This window comes from Ptychodera flava, chromosome 9 (genome assembly GCF_041260155.1).
Source record: "Ptychodera flava strain L36383 chromosome 9, AS_Pfla_20210202, whole genome shotgun sequence".
NCBI lineage: Eukaryota > Metazoa > Hemichordata > Enteropneusta > Ptychoderidae > Ptychodera > Ptychodera flava.
The window spans coordinates 16642398-16666307 of record NC_091936.1 but is presented as its reverse complement, the minus strand read 5'-3'; the positions used below and the strand labels follow the sequence as shown (position 1 = coordinate 16666307).

At 39.4% G+C, this 23910-nt stretch overlaps 1 protein-coding gene across 3 annotated transcripts in view; it reads left to right on the top strand.

Moving 5' to 3' along the window:
• The window catches only part of LOC139140159 (uncharacterized), a 70902-nt gene that overhangs the window by 32273 nt on the left and 14719 nt on the right, over window positions 1–23910 (top strand). For all 3 annotated transcript variants that reach the window (XM_070709218.1, XM_070709219.1, XM_070709217.1), the window contains exons 2-3: window positions 19322–19420; window positions 22141–22375. In XM_070709218.1, coding sequence (XP_070565319.1) covers window positions 19354–19420; window positions 22141–22375 — 302 coding nt within the window. In that variant the 5' untranslated portion in view covers window positions 19322–19353. The remainder of the gene's footprint in view (window positions 1–19321; window positions 19421–22140; window positions 22376–23910) is intronic.

Here is a 23910-nt window from a genome sequence, read left to right as displayed (position 1 = left end):
ATATATATATATATATATATATATATATAATATATATATATATGAGATACATGAAACTTAATAGATTTCATTACTTTGTACTTGAAGTAATCTGATTATTTATAACGCTCTGCTTTTGCATTGAGCACTGTAATTTCCCACGAGGACATCTGTATACTTCGATATATATGTATATATATATATATATATATATATATATATATATATATATATATATGTGTGTGTGTGTGTGTGTGTGTGTGTGTGTGTGTGTGTGTGTGTGTGTGTATGTATAAGTTGTATATACGCGTGTGTGTTCATATATGTATACAAATGGTATAAATTATGATATATAAACAAAGACACACATATATATAAGTAATATATATATATTTATCTATTTATTTATCTATTTATTTATTTATTTTTATCAAAGTATACAGTGTTTCGCGGGAAATTACAGTGCTCGATGCTACAAGCAGAGTGTTATAAATAATAACACAAATTACTTCAAGTACAAAGTAATATATGCGTTACTTAAGTTTCATGCAGAGAGAGAGAGAGAGAGAGAGAGAGAGAGAGAGAGAGAGAGAGAGAGAGAGAGAGAGAGAGAGAGAGAGAGATTTATGTAGACATTTGCACTCGAATGGTCCTACGCACAAGTAACCTTGTGGGCCTGTTCTAGCCGCAAAACAACGCGGGTGTCTTTGGAAGCCATGTAATCGATGAATTGAATGGAATAACATTTAAGTGATAACCAAGACACTAGGCCCACGTCAGAACGTGGTGTGTGATTTGTACATCCGATAAGGTATTGACATTTCGCTTGTTCAGCGGGATTTCATTCAGTCGTCTTGTAACATCCAGAGACGTAATGGAAAATTGAACGTAGCGACGAGGAGGGCGAACTTTGTGAAGTCAATAATCATTCATATCAAAATCCAAGGACATGATAATTCCATTTGGAAATAAAGTACCTGTGATATTTCCATTTGAGAATAATGTACTTTCGATGTCCTGGCGCTGTTCACAAGATGGAAATAAATGTTGTTGGTTTTTGGTACCCTTAATAATTCGAGACAGTCGAATAAGATGAATAAAAAGTGGCGTTTCCGCTCGCGTGATTAATCATTGAAATAAAGCGTTGCGTCGCCATATCAAACAGCGGTATAGATGTAGCTCCCAGGAGACACAGGGACGAAGACGTAAATAATCTGAATAATCTTTTGAAATTAGTTAGATCGTGATTTGATTCAACGAGGTCAGTACGTTGGAGCAGTTCAAGGAGAATTTGTTACTTTGATTCCACTGGACAAACGTTGTTCACTGTTGAACTTCAATCGGGGAAAAATGATGGCGTGGAAAAGGATAGATTAAAAAATAATATAATTATAAAACTTTCGTGAAAATAATTAAATCGGGAACCGAATGATATAAAATGTACTGAGGGGTAGTAGTGTGGTAAGATTTTGAGAATTATTTGATGATGGTAATGATAATGATAATAATGAACAATATTGTTTATATTGCGGCTATTGTTGTTGTCGTCGTTGTGTCTATCTTTACAGTGATGATCACATTCAATAATCACTGTTATTATCATCATCATCGTCGTCGTCGTCGTCATCATCATCATCATCATCCATCATCATCATCATCATCATCATCATCATCGTCTCCGTCATCATCATCACCACCATCATCATAACCATCATCGTCGTCATCATCATCATCATCGTTGTCGTCTTCGTCGTCGTTGTCGTCATCATCATCATCACCACCATCATCATAATCATCATCATCATAATCATCATCATCATCAACATCATCATAGTCATCATCACCATCACCGCCATTATCGTTTTCATTATCATTATCGTCATCATCAATATCATGACCATCGTTTTTCGTCGTTGTTGTCGTCCTTGTCGCCATCATTGTCATCATCGTTATCATGGTCATCGTCGTCGTCGTCGTCGTCATCATCATCATCATCATCATCATCATCATCATCATCATCACTGTCTTCATCGCCATCATCATCAACATCCCTTCAATCGTCTTTCCTTCAGTAGCGCTTTGCAGCGTGTCTTCAAGGGAAAGACAAACCACGCTGAATTCTGTCGTGGCACCATTATTAATTTGTCAACGTTTATCGCTCATTAGATTCCCTCTACATTCTACCCCAATTTCAATCTATATTCTTATCTCTAGAAATGAACGTGGGAACACATTTGCTTGATTGACAGGCGCCTCTACCCCTCGATCTACGCAGCAGCTTGCCATAATAACGCGGCAGTCTGCTGGAGTGTATTCCTTCAATTTACTCTGCTTTGATATTGATATGCCTACAAACTTGGAGCAAGTCGACGTTGGCGCGCTTCCTTCACGTATTCTTAGGTCTCGCATAGGGCGAGACTTGTTCGCAATGAGTATAGGCGACATTGAATCGCATCCTCTCTACGTTACAAGCTTCTACCCCTCTGGCGCCGTGGCAGGTGTCAAAGAGGAAGTGTATTTTGCAAACTAATAGTCTTGTGTCTAATTTCTTCTCTCAGGTAGTATCTTAATGACGTAAGTAACAGCCGGACACTTACGATAAAAAGTCTCAGGGATCTACTATTGCTTCTAAAGACAGCGCTGCATCTGTTTTGAAAACTTCTTCATAAAGGCATTGATTGCTGACAAGCAAACGCAGGTGAAACTCTGCCGTTCATGACTGTGAGTAGATCCTGCTCCGGGGCTATGCCAAGCAAAGACGAGATTCCGCCGTATATTGTGCTCATGTTTATGGAAGGGTCATCGAATAGCCCACACTGCCCAGAGAGATTTGGGTTCGTCGCGTCGTGACTATATACCCTCACTCTGTCCAAGCCATGGTGCTGTTCGTGTGTAGTCTTTCAATAATTTGTCTTGAAAGTGGTGCTCGTAATTTAGTCGAATGTTGGTATAGCATGTATTTTTTCGAGAACTAAACAAAACAAAGAAATTTAAGAAGTCATCGTTTAACCTTTGAATTAAACAACCGCTTTATCCCCATAACAAGCTTTCCTCGGATCTCCAAAGCTGAAATCAGCATAAGGCGTAAGGAAAATAATTGTGTGAATAATTTTCCTCAGGAAAATATGGTAGGTCGGTCGGGAGGTCGGGAACTTTTTCTAATTTCCATTTTTAATTTCAGTGTGACCAATCAAAAACAGCGACATTCGCCATAATCATGCGTGATTTTTGAAAATGAGAAAAAAGTTTAGGGTTACCGGAAACACATTTTATGTGGCCTAATTAGGAAACTTTCCTTTGAGGAAAAGCATACCCTTAGAGGCGTTCAGTGTTATTGTTAGCCTAGTTTTAGGGTTGGTATTACAATGTAATCAAAAGCATATTTTATCCTACCCATAAAGGAGAAGGTCGGGGACACTTCGGAAATCTTTCTAGCCAAAATTTACCAACAAACGTACCAAACATTTGCAATACGTGGCTGCCATTTGCTCTCTTTAGTCTTAGGTCAAATCGAGACAGTTGCATAATATAGTCCAATCTTTTTAGATGTTTAAAAGACTGCGCAACACATTAAAGTAAGAGTCTGGTATGTCCCTGTAAAACAGATGTACATGATCAGGACCCTTCTTTCAGTCCTCTGCGCGTGCAAACCGCCCCGATGACAAACGACGTGAGCGCGAGCTCGTTAAGCGATAGGTGCTATAAATGTTACAAAAATACATTAAAATCAAAAAGGTTTATTCGGCGTGCACGAAACATAAACACGGTGGAAGTAATGCTAAATGCAATCAAGCGAAACGCAACTACACTACGAAAGCACACCTGAAAAAGGTCAAAAAGATTAACACGGGAACGACTTCAATTTTCACCCAGCGTTCGTTTTGTGATTAATTACTTCATTGCGATTGCAGCAAGAATGATTAAGTTCCAGGGTAGAGCTCGTCGACATTTATGGACGAGCCCTAAACATGTACCCACACCCGTGCATATTACTGATTCTATACCCGTTAAAATATACCTATGGATTTAAGGAGTCGAAATTAATCAGCGATTTCTCGTGAAGTCACCTTAAACGATATCAATTCCCAGTCGTTATGCGAAATTTATGGATAATATTTCTTGACTTTTGTCATTTCTTCATGCTTCAAGGCATAGACGCTGCTTCTGTGGTGGCGGCAGAGAACGTAGTTAAAAATCCGAGTGCCTCCACTTCATGCAGTAGGTTGTTGTTTTTCCTGTTACCTGACGTCACCGAGCAAGGATAAGGGAGGGATAGACGCAGAAAACGTGAACCTCCATCAACAAACCTTCAAACTTTCTCTTTCAGATTCAAGAATGAAAACTTGGGGTCACCGTGAAAATTATAATACCAGAGAAACAAATTACCCAATATTTACCGAATCGATATTTGAAATTCAAAACGGCCGCAATCTCTGTGTCACCTCTACGGGGTAAAATAAAATTCCCGATTTTCACAAACTAAGTCGGTGTAAAATTTATTTACTCCATAAGCTTCAAAACGAGCCTCCGCAAGTGATAGGTCAATAAACTATTGTGAAGAATTGAGAGTCCGAATATCTGTCCCCGAGGCGCATTGTACCTTATGGCAGAGAAAACTACGGTAGTTAATTTTGCAACCTACTTCCTACTTCCTACCTATAGACTTGCTCCAAATCTGTGGGCTGGTTAGCACACATCTGGCACATTTTCACGTTGATGGCGAGGTGAAAGGGAAACCCAGAACATTTGGCCAACCAGTGACGACCGCGAAGGTCCGGGAAAAGCCAAGCGACTGATAGAGCAGTCTACTTCTTACCAATCCCAAAAAGCAGAAAGTTCGTCTGTAATTTTTACAAAAGTTTTTTTTTATAAATAAGGACTTTTGTGCGTCCTGTTTTTACTACGAGATTAATTCCGTTACAATGCTGTACCTAGGTGATCAAAGTTTTTGAATATAATATCAAATCACAGGAGACGTACATATACTAGGTATGTATGATAAATTGTCAATTGATGAACGAATAATGGAAGACGAACAAGTCGCGTGAGTTTATGAAGTCACAGAGATCAAACATCGAAAGCCGAAGACCATGCACGAAGTTTGGATCAGATAGAGGTGGCGACTTATAAAGTAGTTAAATATCACGCCATCGAATCGCCGGTTCGAATCATAGAATCATTCCTCTTTTCGTTCGCCGCTCACGTGTTCAAAGATTCAAGCATGGGTGCACATGGTCAGCGATGAAAGAGGGGTAATTTACCGCTATCGTTTTCCGTTGACTTGATGCCACCCTGTGACGTGTGTCGATTTAGTAAAACAGCAGATACCCTGAAGTTTAAGCCGTTCGTGTTATTCGGTCAGTTGAAATTTACATATATTCAAAGAGGCGTTCCAGCTGGTTTCATGCATTGAGGAAACGTACGACGGCACATCATGGCGGCACATTTGTTTTAAACGGTCCCGAGTGAAAAATCAATGATTCGCCATTAGAAAAAAAACGTGAACAGATGTATTAAAGATCGGAATATGTGGCTATAACTTTTGCAGTTTTGACATTCTGTTCATAGCTGCTTTCTTACCCTATAAAAGTTTCCCAATGCCCTTTGTATGTTTGATGGAGCAAATATGTAACCATGCCACATTATTTTTACTTGAAGTGCCAGTCAATAGCTGTAACTTTTGAAAATTTGTTTCACCATTTTTGTTTTTTAATATCAATTCAAGTTTATTTTTCTATTCCCAGAAGCATGTTGAAACATATTATATTTAGCTTGTCAACAAAGCGTCTATACGTGTAAAATGCACTGTTACACTATCGAATTTTACATTTGTTTTCTAGTCCGGACCAGAATTCACTTGTTAACAATAACAATGCAGTCTACACATTACAGGCTGAGTCAACATGCCGAATACTGTGTATCTTAAAGGTATACAGTCACCTGTAATCTAAATATGCCCATATATGGTCAAAGGGGCGTTCCTTGGTATTCAAAATGCCTATGTGAGGGTGCTGTTTTTTAAAAGCGGCCACCCGCTTAAAATCTGTGATTGGTTAGACTTTCTCTTTCCATGGTAACTGTGGCAAAATTTGAACAGGTGACAGTATACCTTTAACGTACTTTAGGGTGTAGAACAATAATTGTTGTTGACTTTAAAAACAAAACTAGTGAAAAATCATCAAAATTACAGTTACTTGTCCTTTAAATGTCATTTAAATGTCATTATTTCATAGGTATTTCATGATTTTTATAAATAATCACGATATTTATTTGAGGGTGTAAAGTCGGCATCATCCAAGTGATACCAGGCTTACAGGTTATTTCACCTGCCGGGTGGTCATTTGGAGACGGCGGCTAGTATATATGTTTCCCGTAGTTCCTAAGTGCGAGTAAATTACTTTTTTCCCAAATTCTCGTAGCAAACACGCTGATGGCGCATACTTGTGAACCGTGTACAACCATTAACGAGAGAGTGGATAACGCGCCGTGCTTCGGGATATGAAACCTCGTTACTGGCTTGCCGCATGTTTTACAAAGACACCGTAAAAAGTTGCCGAAGTCGAAGAGGCTTTTCACGAAACTAGTGAAAAGTTCTTGGAGCTAGAGGGACTTGTCATAAAAACGTGGTAAACAGTTCTTAACAGTCAGAAGCACTATCTCATTACAGCGCTCTTAAATATATTTTAACAACACAGAAATCACGGTATTTCACTTCGACAACCAAATTTCAGTTTTTGGTTCAACAACCTAGATTCGCAGTTTCCGGTGTAGTCCGCCGTCCTCATTTCAACGGAATAGTGTGTTTTCGTCTTTTAAGGTAGATCGCGCCTCGGGGACAGATATTCGGACTCACAAACTTTTACAATTCTTTTCTGATATACCACATGTGGGGGTTCATTCTAAAGCTCATGGAGAAAGAAAACTTTTCACCTTCTTAGTTTTTCGAAAATTCAAAATTTAATTTTTCCTCATAGAGTTAACACAGGGATGGCGGCCATTTTGAATTTCAAAAATCGCAAAATTTGCACGGTGACCCTTGATTTTTATTGTTGATTTGGTAAGAGAATGGTTGAAAATTTCGTATAGGAAATTTTGAACAAAAGTTTAAGTCTTCAACTTTCGAGTCGCATACTATCTTAACCCATAGGCCTACATGTAGATTTCAACTCCGCACAAAATCTCTCGCAAAGGTTACGAACTATTGTGTGAAATTACAGGACGATTTAGCCGTTTGCCCGACAGATACGTGCGCAGTTCAGAACGAAAGTCATGCGAACGGCACGGTTAGGTATTTCCTGTGTTTACACAAATCTACCGTGAAGTTCCGTTTTATTTATTAAGCTTTCGTCGCTGTTAATATTTCCAATGCGCTAATTTCTAATCGGCAACAGCTGTCAAACTTCTCTCCATGGTGCAGACTTTGTTTCCTGGAATCTCAATCTTAAGCATGCCTTTTGCAACATGCATGGGGCATTTTCGGTGAAAGCATACGACACATTGAAAATCACGTGTAGCAGTCATGTGATCAACTTTATTAAAGTGTGAACCTCGAGAGAATGTAAAGAAACATATTTTCCAGTTTTTGCTGAAAATATGTTTCGGAGGATCTCAGTGGAATTTTGTGTCAAGTCAGGGTACTCCAGAATATAGAGTACGACAGAATTCTTTGTGCACGTGTACAAGTCAGAACAGTGTAGTCAATATTTGATGGCCATGTCTGCTATAATGAGTCACCGTATGATGGTATTACACTCACTATTATCCATCCATATTTGGTCACCTTGTTGATATAGCAGGGGAGTTTACTTTTTGGGGGCAAGAACGCAGTTTCCCTCGAGGTTACACGGCTGGCTGGCATCGCCCCCGATGACTTGGTGGACAGGATCAGGTGTTCGAACGAGGATGACACTGTGGTTTGTCTACACTCTGCCTTGTCAAAACCAATTTCTTTTTTTATTCAAAAAAATAATTTAATGATAGCAAGTGACGTCGATCGTAGCATGACAATCATTGCGAATGTCAAGCCCGACGGGGGCCCCTGTTTTAATCTACGTCAGTGAGATCGAGTGGAATAATCGACAATATTGATGTACAAGCACTTTTAAGCCTGCGGTTCGACTTTCGAGCTGTACTTTAACCAACGTACTGCCTCGTGGCGCTTATTAATGTGCTAAGCGTGTAAGCGCTCTGGTGAATTCAATTTGTCTATGACGCCTCAAAGATTCAGGTTCTTGTCGTAACTTGTTTAAACAAGGTTTATTTAGGCATTTGAAATTTCTTACGTCTAAACCTGACATTGTAGTCTGCGTCTTGTTTATTTGTCATTTAAGCTTGGGCAAACTCGTCGAAACCACGACGGTGCAACACTTGAAGGAAACGTTGTTTACTTCGAAGCAACATAGCGTTGTGTTTTCATGATCATGACGCAAGCGATTTTACAGAATGACGTCACTGTACCCGAGTCTGAACAAAACAGTTTATTCAATAAGTACGTAATTACAAGTCTAGTCAATATGTGGAAGTTATCAGTGAGAATTTTCTCAATGTAAGCATGGCGGTCAACGTACAGTTAAAGCCCCAATGGCTGCGAATTTCATGCATTTGTTCATGATTTTATTTTCAGACCAAAGTTGGTTTGTGTAAATGCTCGAAATAAGGGACATGTATAGAAGTATCACTGCACGCTACTTTGGACCATGTCTACACGTTTTAACAGGCTGAATAATAAACGGTTGCCGCACTTATAAAATGGCGCCCCATGGAAAAGAGCTTAAAAAACCACATTATCTCCTGCACATACACATCGTTATCATACCGTGTTCATAGCATGATGCCATTAACTTGAATGCACAACACACGATGGCCAACATTTAGTTGTTGTAATCTTTATTTTCTCTGTCATATGATTAGTTTTTGAAAATAGCGGGAAATCTAAAATGATGTTAAAACGTTTGAATTTACATGCCACTTTCGACACTGATGAGAGTGTTACATACTCTTTAGTCTTTCATGGGTCCAGGGGTCTATTCAAAGAAACCTTTTGGAAAACTGAATACATTTTTTACACATTCGCAGCTATTGGGGCTTTAAATTTCACTGACAGATATATCAGAAGTAGAATGCTACTCTGGGACAGATATTCTGACACTCAATTTTTTATAATGCTTGCTGTCTTGCTGCTTGATCGACTCATTTTGAAACCTATAGAGTGTGTGCGCGAAGTGTTTCACCGTTTTGCTGAAATTCGTGAAAATCCAAACTTTACTCTTTCCCCATTGAGTTAACACAGAGTGTGGCGGCCATTTTGGATTTCAAATATCAGTCAGGTTTAGGTAATTTATTTATCCATTCCCAAACGTCGCATGGTGACCCCTTATTTGCATTCTTGATTAGGAAAGAGCACAGTTTCAAGTTTCCTGTTTCAGCAAAAGTTTGAAAATATTTGTTACGAGACCCCAACTACACGTAAAACTGCCATTTGTACAAAGCACATGTGATTGATAACCACACAAATGAATATAAAACAGGAGACGCAGCGGGGCGAGTGTGCGATGGAATGTAGGGCTGAAGTGACCCATAGAAAACGATGGATTGATACGTTTTGTGTCAATGAAGTATGTAGTGTGAGGTCTCATGGATATCCCAGCCAGTCTGACACTTCTTTCAGTGTCGCAACTACACGTGTAAGTATTTCATGGTTACGATTTGGCGATAATCGACGTGACACCGATACCCGAAAAATACATTTTGAACCTCTCTTCAGATAGATATAGAGCTGAAAAGGATACATTATATCGGTTAGCGAACGCATTCACTTCATTAAATTTCAGCAATTTCAAGATCACCGGCAGTTGTTTTTGATAGTCATAGTTTCAAATTTCCACCAGCTGTACCTTGTGGTGGTCCTTACCCCAATATTCTTGTGTCCAAGTTGGCAACACAGTCGGTTTGTGTCTTACATCTTTTATTCTTGCTTATATTACTACTCACCATTTCCTTTCGGGGAATAGCTAGCGAGAGGCGGATCGATACCCGGATTCTCCACCATGTATTACTTATCACTGTCTCCCTTCGGGGAATAGCAAGTGAGAGGACGTCGGGATACAGAAACAGAGTAGAAGCCCAAAGTCTTCAAAGATAACATCGTTTATTTCTTAAACATGGATGTCACATATTGCCAAGTGTTCTTTCTTATTCCTTCTGTCTGTCCCTTCTCCTTTCTGTGCTTATATTTGCAAAGGCACCTCCTTTTACAGACACGTGTTCCTATATAGAATCTATACAGTGATTATTTAATAATAATATTAATAATAATTTAAAACATTCATAGAGCGCCATATTTCCTTAAAAGTTCATAGGCGCTTTACAAGATAGTAAAAAATCACGGTAAACCCCCCCAAAAAATCATTGTAGTCAAACAGGTAGACAAAATTTCAAACGCTGATCTCTGACATTGTGAGCCACTTTAAAAAGAAGGGTCTTCAGTTTTGTCTTAAAAGTCGTCAGTTTATCGCATTGTCTATCTAGGGGAGCTGATTCCATAACAAGGGTGCAGCATTTGCAAAGGCACGTTTACCACGGGACAACTTACAGGGTTTAACGTTTTGCTCGGGATCACGCAACTACGCGAATAACTAGTAACTGTCAGCACTGTGTATCTGTCGCTAATCTTCCCTCCTTATACACTTTGATGGGTCCCAATGGAAATCGCGTAGCCTGATAATTATGGATGAGGATCAAGAATGCTAATCTCCCGGATGTGACCCTTGTAACCGTTATTCTTCGTATATCCCCATGGACAGGGTATATTGTATCAGCAAAAGTATACGCTCACGTCGATTTAAATTATCTACGGACCACTTGCAAACAGACGACTGCTACTCCTTTGAAATATCGATGACGCAAGTTTTCGATTATTTTTTATTGTTGGCTCCCGTGTGCCGAAGGCATACTTGAGGGCCAGTATCATCACTCTGTCAGTCCCTCTGTGTGCCGATCTGTCTGTTTGTCCGTCCGTCCATCTGTCCGTCTCTAGACGTAAATCTGTGGCGCTCATAACTCAAGAACTAACACAAAATGTGACAAGCTTCTGTGTGTTGAATGTTTGGATTAAGAACTGAGTGGACATCTTGGATATGGCTTGCACAATTAAGAACAAATTATATAATTATGATTGATCATACATTTCAAAATTTCCATTAATAATATATAGCATTATTACTTTGATATTGGCATAACAGTTGATAGGAGTCATATATTCGATATCTATTCAAATTAGCATAAAATTTGCATGCTTTTATTTATAACATTCCCCCCCCCCATTTTTTGGTTCATTAGTCTTTTCTACAGGAATTGCTTGTCTGATAGGTCTCAAATTAGGTTTTTAGATTCTTTTGGATGACCTTATCATCATAAAATCAAATGATGATAAAACTTAGATCTGTAAATATTTGGACCCGATTTTGTCATTTTTTGACACAAAATCATAATGTTTCGAAACTGCTTGTGTAATAGCTTTAAAGCCTATTCATAGGTTCCTAAGGATGACTATACCCGTTCCAGTTAGGCCAAAGTAATTAAATTCTTTGTTTTGCGTCCACTCTAAATGGGAAAAGGTACGAGTCTAAGCGGCTGAAAAAAAACACATAAGAAAATTAACACAATGTAATTTGATTGCAGCAAATAAAAAATTGTAACAAAATTTAACTTCAGAAAAGCTAAGCGGTCATGTCCTAAAATTTCCTATTCAAATACATTGTGTGTGTTTTTCATGAAAACCTTAAAAACCTACGCGGGTGGGGACGCAAAACAAAGAATTTAATTACTTTAGCCTCATTTCCATATTTGATTTTGGGTGCTTTTGACTTGTAAAGTTCCAGAAAACAATCTCAATGAGTTGATTTTATTCTCATTTTATCATCACAACCATATGGCCATGAAAGTCTTACTTTGATTGTTCTCATCATCATCATCATCATTATACGTTCATCTTCCCTAAAGCACACAGGAGAGACATGGTACAATGATAGAAAATCACAACTGTTAAGAGGGAGGGGATCGTCGGAACTGTGCTCACCGGTCGTATGGGACCCATACGACTAATGTAAACACGGTATCCTAGGTACGTTGACCCGACGACCCCTCCCTTTGACAAGATGTACCGAGCATGTTGGTAGATAAACTTCAAGTCTGACAAACATCTCGCGATATGCTGAAGACGTGAAAGAATTTCTTTCGGGTCATCTGTAATTCGCGGTCATCTGTAATTCGCGAGATGTTGTCTGATTGATTTGATCCCGTGATATGTTTAACTCGTAGCTCATTAGTCAGCGTTTACAGACTAACAGTAGTGTGTTTTCAAGTGTTCAGTGTTTTCAATTAAAGTATTAACTAAAGAGAGAGAGGAAAACATTAACACAAAATACGGTTCTTTACTGTAAATATCACAGATATCGTCAAAATGACATATCAATATCTTGATTTTCGTGCAGGTCCCTAAGGTCCTGTGTGTCGCTATATGTATCATTCTCGAGGGACGTATCTCTGATGCCACACTGGTGAATTCATTCACTTTAACGACCCGCAATTTCTTGCATTTACTATATAAATACCTAAAAGGTTCCAGCTTTGACCGCAAAGTTTTGAAATTACTTTCAACATATGATAGATTTAATTTCAGCTTCTTGATACACAAAGCACTGTCAAAAGGAATCTTAATTAAAGACCGAAAGACCGTATTAACACTAAAAATGCCATAGGGCAGAAAAACTTACAAAAATGGTCTACATCATCCTATTACTATCTTTGCAATTAGTTTTCTCTCTCAGGAATCGTTCAGTTATTATGGTCGCTGACAAACCGGCAAATTCAGCATGTGTCCCTGTCAAAGTTAATGAACGCCCATCCACTAATAAAATTGACGACTCCCTTAGAGGAGGTTAAAGTTCATAATCTCGGGCTATTGGTTTAGTAAATTTGCATTACTTTTTCGATATATTTGTCGCTTTGGTATTTACAGTTATGTTGAAATGAGCTGTATATGACCATAGACCCTAGAGAAACTACAGTCCATGATTTGGCGTCACAGTCTATTGAAATTCCATTTAAGGTAGAATACGCCCGGGCGGCATTTATTCGGACTCTCGAACTTCTACAATACTGTTTTGGTATTATACCATTTATTAGTCCGGGGGTTCATTTCGAAGCTCATATAATAATTTAAGTTTCGACCGGCTTATTTTTGTGAAAACCGAAAATTTATTACTCCCCCTAGAGTAAACCCAGGAAAGCGGGCATTTTGAATTCAAAGAGTCGGTAAATAGTTGGGAATATTTTTCTCTAGGGCAAACCATTGCACGACGAGGCCTGATTTTTACCCTTGATTTCGAAATGGGATAATTTAAAGATTACACACTGGAGGATTTGGCAAAATGACAGTTTTCATCATTTTTTAAGCAAGTCTTGCAGTATTCAGACTACAGTTTCCAGAGAAAAGCACGTACGGAGAATCACTTCATTTCCTTGAAGGCATCTTCCTTTTGACTGAAAAGGCTTTTAGAGTGGGTGGACATATACAGTCAAGTGACGCGCCCGCCCCCGGTGCAAAAATAGACACGAACCGCCACCCTTTTAAAGTTTTCCAAATTAAGATGAGCACCCAAGCATTTTGTCATCCAACTCTGCATAATAACTGAAGGCACTCTTAGACCTCTTACGGTGAAGAGGGAAATGCTTCAGACTAATTGCTGACTAAAATTTTTCAAAATCCCTGGAATAAAAATGAAAACAAAAAATGAAACAAAAATTTCAAATTTCAACTTTCAAAAATTTCACTCAAATGAAACAAAAATTTCCAGAATAGTGGAAAAAAATAGCGTTTCTGCCTTTGAAAAAGATGTAAGTGCTGTATAGTGGACAAAACATAGTATTGAAGCAAAGTGTACCACATATTGTACTGAGATGACGAAATTAAACTATTCAGCTCCTGTGACATACCTTTTAGAAATAGTAGGTGACTAGAATATTGTTGTAATCTTGTAAGACTTTCCCAACTTGTATCTGTCTGCTGTTGTGAGCACTAAAATGTTTGGACTGCTGACAGGAAAATCTAGCTGTTGAAGTCGTTGAAATACTAGTAACGCACGATTGTAAAATTTCTTTCCAACTATCGCGTTTCTTGCTCCTTTGCAAAGAAAAGGCCTTGGGCGAACGGAATAAAACCTTTTGTAGGTCATGCTGTAGAAGGAAACGCATATGACGTATTTGGCGTCGGTAAAGGTCTAGATACAATACGATCTCATCATACACTGTTTGATCAAGGACCGAGCATCGTTGAATTCTAACATTTGTTTTTGTCAGATTAATCAAAACCGATACGAAATAAGCCTTTATGTGTTTAACGTGTCACTTGACCACCGTACGTCCTTCCACCGCTTAGGGAGGGACGGTGACTTGTCCTACTAACACCAGTCTTTGTTCTCGTGCAAGTTCTTCTGAACTAAGCGATATTTTCAAATTATTCGCTTCTGCGAGAATCATAGTTTAAGCTCCCAGTAGCCACCTTCCATACGGTCAAAGTTTTCGCATTTCCAATAAATCTAGATCCTTACGCTCATCAGAACCAAGGCAGGGATAGTTTTTGGCCATACTCCTTTTCTGTCGAGGATGGTCGACTTGTAGGGAAAACGTGATTGTAGAAGGCAGTCTTGATTTCTCCAGTGTTTATATTTAAACAGTTAACATCAGTATCTTACTTACAGCAACCTGAGGTATCAGCACAGGGTATTGCAAGCAATATTCGTGTTTTCCCTTAGGAGCTGCTGACGAGTTATTTGGTCAGAGCGATAAGCCTCCGAGTTGGTGATCGGTAGAAGAAATTAATGAAGGGGATTAGGGAGGGGAATCAACAGTTTGGCAGTTGATCCTATCGATAGTCAACTGGTGAGACAAATAAGATGGCATACAAGGACATGGTCCCTCATAGACACAGTGTCTATGAGGGGCCATGTCCTTGTATGCCATCTTATAGTGTTACGATTTTGCAAATTGCATTCTGCTGTCAAATCTATTGTCTGCTTAAAGGGGCAGTCCTCAATCCCTGGTTCTAGCATTAATCTTTGTTTACATTGAGTATTTACACGGTGTAAGCCCTTTGTTTTCCATTGAAATTGTTATCAATGTGTACAATTTGTGTGTAGATAAAGCTGATAAATAGCCTGCCCCTTTAAAAACTGTTTTAGTTTACATTCCTTTCACAGGTATATAATTAAAGGGACATATTGTTTATAAGTTTTATCCACACGCAAATTGACCAGCTTGATGAAAATTTTCAATGGGAAACAAAGGGCTAGCACCATGTAAATACTAAATGTCAACAAGGTCTAATGCGAGAACCAGGGATTGCGAACTGCCCCTTTAAACGTTTTTATGTCATTCTACGTCAGTTTTTCCCAGTACCTTATAGTTCTTTTTTCCCAAGAAATGTCCTCTCTAATTATGGAATGCGACTGTTTCGTTACTCTTGAAAATTATGATATTTTTTTTGTTCAACGGAGAGCTCCATGAATCCGCATCCTTTTACTTTCTCACCGCGTTGGGAAAACAGGAAATCAATTAATGGTGACGTGAATGGCTTTTATAAAAGGCGGGCAAGCATATAAACCTGATCGGAGTGACCGCCTTTCGACTAATCCCATAGTCGCGTATGGTTGCCAAGCAACAGTCAAAACATTTGATCAATGATATGATCACATATTGTGATATTATGCGTCTCACAAAAGTTGTCTTACTGCTGAAGTGGGCCGACAAAATCGGCATAATACGACATCTTTGGTTTATACTAGGCGAGTATTATAAACGTTCATCATGGCAAAAATGTGGTTTACCATAGTTACAAATCTTCCATATCACTAGCTGTCAATACACCGAAAGAATTTGGTTGTCTGAATCGTATTCGCGTTTTTACTTTGCCTATTTTATGTAAGCTACTGATCTACGCAAGCGCTTTAAGAGTTTGATAATCTACCCCCTAGGGTTGTAGGACATTCCCGTAGAGAAATACGCCTCGAAGAACCAGATTTTGACATATTTTGTTTGACCATTTTAATGGCACGACCCATAATCCCTAGTTCCGTCATTAATGGTTTGTGTACATAACTTATCAATTCTGCACTTAGTTCATTGTTCTTCATGGACCACTTTTTATTACTTTGTCCAGCGAAATCAATTTCCTGGCAAGACGAAAATGATATCTATCTTGGCCTCGTAGCCGTCGAGGGGGAAACTTTCACCCGCATACTATACTTCTTTATCCGATTCCATCATGATCGACCTAATCGAGAATGTCTTCCTGTGTAATTTCCTGAAGCCCAGCTTTCCTCATTACATTTAACCTTAGAACGAAGTCCCCGAAGTGATATCACGAACAGGCAGTAGTTGGCTAACCAAGGCCACCAGATCACGATCCCTGGATTTCAAACCCAGACGCTTCTGGGATAAAGACAACGCATTCCAGGAATTTGCTACTAAAATCATTCAATGAGTGGGGGATTAAACTATTATTGTGAGCCCTGAGAATATAGGTTGTCCAAACGTGGTAAGCCGCGCGATTCTAAGGCATTGCACTTTTTTCAGGTCTCCTGTATTATAGACAAAAGAAGCACTCTGTACCTTCTGTGTCTCTAGTTTCAGGAATATACCGGAGAATCAACTATAATATTCGTTTTACTGATCATAGCTGAAGTGGTGCGCACTGTGTAATGCCTTAAAGGATTTTTATGAAAATCCTATTAAACAATCATCATACCTGTATCAAAAGACATTTTAAATCTTCATTTTATGTCTTTATCAGTGATTCGTTATGCACATCTGAAACGTTTTATGAGTTTATAAGTCGGCAGATGTTGTAGGCTTTTACATAAGCGAAAGTTTAGCCGCATATTAGTAAATCTGTGAGATGGGGGTCTCCGGGGTCTGGGGATTAGTGGGTACCGCTGAACGAAAAATGTGATTATTTCATTATATCTGGCTCAGACCTCTTTTCGCGTTTTAAGCGTAAAGGGAGATGAGCGTCACGAAGTGACGTAAAAATATCAGTCCGCCGGAAGGCACGAGCCACTGAATCCCAAGAGCAGTGGATATTGGATGCAGCGACCGTACACTGTTTACAGCGAGTTTGAACTCACAGCCACACGCCGTATACCCGACAATGGAACCTTTACGGTCTACATTCGTGTTGCAGCTCCCGCGGGCACAGTTTTGACGTGCCTTCCGAGAGTTCGCCAACCTGGCTGTAAAAACTTCGAGTCAATATCCTAATTTAGTACAGACTACCCGAAGGAGTTTTCGTCGATCAGTGTTCCAAAAATATCGATCTGTTGAATATTGAAGACACGAAATGATTAACATCAATACTTTGAGCGTATTCTAAGATTAAAGTTGGTAAAAGTATCACTTTCTGTTCTTCCCGATCAGATCGCGGTAGTTGTTCATAGATATGAAGGTGTTGCTGTATATGAATATTTTAATTTTAATGACCACGGTATACTTGTGTACATTATATATATATATAATATATATATATATATATATATATATATATATATATATATATATATAAATTCGTTTGTAGGATATTACACACGTACCAATCTTCTGGTTCAAATAGTTTATTATAACAGCACAACGTTTCGTCCTAAAAGTAGGACTTCCTCAGGTGCTACAGATCAAAAAGTTTCAAAAAGCTGTTATAATAAACTATTTGAACCAGAAGATTGGTACGTGTGTAATATCCTACAAACGAATTTATCATAACCACGCCACCGACAACACTGGGGACAACCTGAAAAACCACAGTCGAACATATATATATATATATATATATATATACCATATATATATACCATATATACCATATATACACCATATATATACACCACATATATACACCAGAGAGAGAGAGAGAGAGAGAGAGAGAGAGAGAGAGAGAGAGAGAGAGAGAGAGAGAGAGAGAGAGAGAGAGAGAGAGAGAGAATTGACTCAGAAATCCAAGAAGATCGATCTGTCAAAGCGTACGCCCCTTTGTATACATACGTTCAGATTTGACACAAACTAATCGTCTATTAAACTTGACAGATAGTTCATGGAAGTGATGCTCATTATGTAAATTTGTTCTGACCGAAAGTCGCCCATCGTCAGTCGCTGAACGCATCTACAAGTACTCAAGTGCAATAAGAAATGATGACATCCCCACGAAGTGCGCTCGATGAGATGCCGTGAGAGATCTCCTGATTGAATTTGTTTCGACAAAACCAATTACCCGAGTACGACACTACGTCCCGGGTGTCGGCTATGTACATGGCACGCCCGACATTTTCTATTCGTCTGAGTGCGCGCAGAAATGTTCCACGCGGGAATGACACTTCAGATACCGCAGTCAGATAGTCATTATCACGACATCGGCGTCTCAGGTATCCCTTTCAGAGCCTTGCCGCCTTCGTGATGTTTTTCTTTCATTTCGCAGAGGCAGACCTTTCGGGATCCGTTGGCGAGATTCTGTCCTCCCACGCCGGATATTTTAATGAGACACGTTACTGACACCTCCATTGGTTAGATCATAGGAAAGTCACACACTCTTCTGCCATCCCGTCGCCACGTGGTTGCCTGTATCTGTCTTTCCCTAACAGATATGCAACTGTCTGCGCCAACACTTGGCACGGATAATCTGACATGTCCTCAAAACATTCTCTCATGGACTGACCGGCGCGGATGATGTCAGTGGCGGGCGGGTATTGAGCGAACAAAGGTGTTCAGTGTGTGGAGATCGCCGCAGTCGTCATTTGTACCTTCACCTAGCAAAGAATAAATAAATAACATCAGCCGTGTTTGAAGGAAAACACTGCGTCTGTAATTAGGCGCTTCAAACGAGAAATAAAGCTAACGTCACGTACAAATCACGAACAATATTGCTCGAGTTTGTGAAAGCCAGGCATAAGACTATTTCTAGGTTAAGACGCGACCCTGCACATCTGCTCGAGCGCAACTCGAAAACCCAACAGGGCTCAACTGCCAAGCGCAGCTGATAACGCCAAGGTTTCGACTGATCGATGACTTTGCCAATCTATCACGTAATCGTCTTTCTCGCGGCGGAGTCGTGTTCTGTCGAACGCAATCCACGAAGCTGACCAATGTTGCCATGGTGACTCGACGAATTTGAGCTATCGCCTCTTGCGATCGTGGCGAGGCGCCATTTTACCCTGCGCCCACGCTGGACAAGATCCATGCATCACAAGACTGCCTTAGTTGACGCGTATAACTTTTTTGATGTCTCCCTTTCCTCTTACAGTGGCAACTTTACGGCTAATATGACCGGTACACATGTATTTTAGGAGTACTATGCAGACACAGATTTCAGTAATGCTGGCTCTTGTTACGGTGACGCTAGGTAAGTAAATTTCTTTTCCCCTCAAATCTTGCTCCTGTCATTCTTGGCGTAAAGTAGCCAGTGACGTTACCCTCTTGAAGGAGTGCATTAACAGCAGAGAGAGAAGCGTCCTCTCTTATCGATCAAGGAGATGATCGTGTAACGTTCTGAGGATCCTTCAGACGTGTCTGACAAAACATCGCAAGGTTTTCATCAACGAGTGTGACGACGAATATTTACGGGACGAGTGGTTGTACTGCTCGTGACCATGCCGATGTACATACCGTTTAGAAATATTTACTAAATTCGGGCAAGACACGATCATCACGATTTCGTTTGAGTCTGAATTCGTAATCAGTATCAGCTTGGGCGATGCACAGCGATGTGATTGATGGCGTATAGGGTTACAGTGTCATGCCCCGGAGATTACACCAGTCCTGAGAACGTGAATCTGGGCCTTCCGTGTGATGCCCAACGGGATGACGGGATTTTTCACCCCATCGGTTGTCTGAAACAATCACAACAAATCGATACAACGTTAACGTGTTTCTGAATCTCGCAAGTACAAGCACAGGGCAGAAATTTCAACGCGTGGAATGAAAAAGTAAATTTCTTTTCTTGCCATGGATGACTGCAAAAACCAGATAGATCGATCGACAATGGGGCTTGAACGTGACATTTGGGGAATAACGGATTCGCCCGGAGCTTGTAATCTTCGCATCGCTAGACCTTGGAATTTGTAACACATTAATGCAAAGATCACGCATTTTCCATTACTTTGATCAATCCGTCAGACTGCGGCTCAACCTTATCACACAAAAAATCTGACAAACCGAGTATGAAATTACTAAGAATATGCCGAATCGATCATTCATTGCAATGATTAACGTCCCTTTTTAGGATCAATGAATTTCAAAGAAGCCGGGTGTACGCTCGAGTGAGCATCTTTCTTGAGAAGCTTTTCTCGAAATTACTGATCATCGTCTACAGGGAACAATGTATGAGTGATTGTGTTTCACGTACAGCATTTGTTTTATCATGCCCTTAAAGGGAAATATTCGTCGGAACTGCGCCTGTGCGAGTTTCTTGTTTACAATCCATGTATTTCGTGCACGATATTTTGATGCACCTCATCATCATAGCTGCAACATTTAAATTGTACGATGTAGATTATGACAGACATGTTTTAACTTTCGTCAATCACCATCGTACCTTGGATACAGTGTTTGCATTGGTCGTATGGGTCCCATACGACCTTGAGCGCAGTTCCGACGACCGTATCCCTTTAAATATCCATTGCGGTAATTTTAATGCATTTTCCATAATTTTCATCCTGTTTGTAAAATCCAGCTTCTTGTTTGATTATGTCGGGAACAACATCTGCAGAATTATTAAGGCGCCGCTAAAAATGGTCTTCAGTGGATCCTCAGAACATGCGCTATGCGCATGCGCTGTCGTTTCGTGTGTGTAACTCATGTCACTAATTCGTTCTTGTTCACCATGACGATATCCGCGTTCAACCTGTTCAACCATCAACAGTGTCATTTCAAACGCATCCATGTTATCAACAATTATGATTTAGATCTTAAAGAGTATAAGAACAAATAAACCTCCAGAATAAATTATTAGAGTCCAAAAATAAACAAAATCATAAAATGCGATGTTCTTATGTTTCGTTCAAAATTTACAACTAACGAAATAATTTAAGATAAATAACTACTTGTTGAGCGGGGAGCGGGCTGTTTGAAGTTGGAATTACAAACACTTTCGCTCCCTTTTAAGATAGTACACGCCTCGAAATTGAAAGACTTAAATGTTTGCTAAAATTCTTCTCAGGAAAACCTGAAAGAATTCCTTTTGAAATCAAGAATGAAAATCGGGTCACCGTTCAAAATTTGGTACAAGGGAAACAAATTACCAAAAAATCACCGATATTTAAAATTCAAAATGGCCGACATGTCCGTGTTAACTCTAAGGAGGAAATTATGCTTTCGATTTTTAAAGAAATACAACGGACAGTTGAAAACTTAACTTACTCCAGAAGCTTTGAAAATTATGAACTCCCCGCCCATCCTCCCCCCCCCCACAAGCGGTGGTCCAAATGAAAATGATATTGTGAACATTTGAGAGTTCTTATATATGTTCCCGAGGCACACTCGACCTTGAATGCCGGGACTGAATAGAGTGTGTGGGTAGCGTATATTGTATGTGCGCATGAGATCACACTTTGAAATCAAGAGCTGTACAGCACATGTTCGATTAGCATAGTAAATTGTGATTCTATGTCAATTTAATTAAAAACTGTGTCAGTTTGAAGCAGATTGTATGTAAATAGAATAGAATAAAATAATGTATTCGTTTTATTTATTTAAATGTCAAGTTATCAGTCACTCACTAGTATATGTTCAATACACAACAATGTGCACGATCATTGTATAGTTCTCTTAATCGTCTTTGATCTTATCTTTTTTCTATTTTTTATTTCATCATTTTTTAAAGATTGAAATCAAAAAGACAAATAGACAGTACTGTTTAGACGTTGATTTCTCTTCGTGTACAAGAGCCGCCATTTCTTTAGCATAAACCGAGTTTGGTGAATTCGTAACCGTCCATTTCTGTATCAATGATAATCAATTGATCGGAAAAATGATTTTATTGATACGCGTTCAGCACCTGACATTTTGCCCGACAAACATCACCGAGATTGTTGACAAGCATTTCTTTGTATTGATCTTCTACAGGATACAACGACACGCTCGAAAGTCATCAATATACACTCCTCCATCAAACGCTGCGACCTTCCACCTCTCCCGACAATTCCCCCCACATAGAGTTCATCACCATCAAACACGACCTTCAGACGGAGAGCGCCTGGACCGGAAATGACGTTTCGCTGAAAGGGATTACGTCACTGGATTTCACGTTACCCATCGCACAGTTCAATATTAGATGGAGCAAAGATAACAAAAGGATAGCGTAAGTCAAAGTACCATCAGTATGTCTTCTTTCAAGCTGGCTTTACCTTGAACTTTTGCTACATTTCAATTATTTTAGGTTCATTTTTGTAACAATGCTTTTGAAAAGCCTCCAATGTTCAATTTATCGACACAGCATATGTGTATTCAGTGTCCAATGTTATTGTTGAAGACTGGATTTTAGTCCGGCCTGGAATTCATTTGTCAACAACATCAATACGTATTTGTACACAATGCGATGAATTAGAAGGTCTAATACTTTATATTCCGATAAACTGTAGGGAAAATAATAATAATAGGAAAAATACATGTGCTTGTTTGTAGAATTGTACCCAAAATTGAACATGTCAGAAAAAGGGCTTTGCTTGTGCTCCTTTTAACTTCCGAGTCAACTCGCGTTTCTTTTGCTGTTTCAAACGGGGGTAAAGGTTAAGTTGTCACGAGTGGCAAAGTCCGACGAGCGAACATAACACAGCTTTCATTCGTAACCCACGGTAATCAGGAGCTATAAAACCTGACGTCGCTGCGTGTCACTTCTTCGAACGCGGAACGTAAATTACCGTCGAAGTGATTAATCGAAGTGTCTGCATTCGTACAGTCCATCTGAGCGCGTCCACCGTCACGCGTCATCATGGTATGCTGTCTTCGTAGATAGCTCGCCTGATTCGTGCCACTGAGAATTACGCTACATTTCTCTGGTAGCATTTTGTTTTCGCTTACCTTGGAATAATTGAGTCTACATTTCAAATGGCAATATTAATTACCTCAGTATAGCTGCCCAGAACGTGTCTTCTTAGTCAGTGTCACGCGACCCTATAACCTGATTCTGGTTTGCCATAAAAAATATGTGCAAGTCTCTCTTCAAATAAAAATCGACCTGAATATATTTACTAACCTGAAGCCGGCCAACATGTCGGACATTCTTATGCATTTTCAATGTATTTGGTGTACACATGCACTTGCATTGGCCGACGTACTATTTTTAAAAGCCACAGTTTGGCACAGTATCGTAAAGCTAAGGTATATTTTTCATCCAGGAAATTGTCTGATTTACGTTATAAGAGGATGACGGGATTACCCCGACCTTCTGTATCCAATTAAATTGCAACCTACTTTGTTGGTGTATACACACAGATTGATTGGTTGGATAACTTTAAACGGGAAACGAGGCTGAAAGTAGGGTAATTTGATCTCCAGGATCGATAATCGGAGGATAACATTGTCTTGTCCTTGAACTTCGATGCTAACAAATTTTCTACTATTATGATTTGCTGAAAGGCACTCGCGTGTTAAAGGGCCAGTGACTTCAACTTTTTAAGATTTTTTTCACTGATTTTGCTTTTAATGTCAACTACAGTTTCTTCTTTTATTCCCCAAAGCATCATGAGATATACATATATTCAGCTTGTAAACCAGCCTGTAAATGTACAGACTGCATTTGCATCATTGACAAGTGAATTCTGGTCCGGATTAGCATTCAAATGCCAACAGTAACAGTGCATCTGTACACAGAATTATAATGTGCTGACGAGTCAA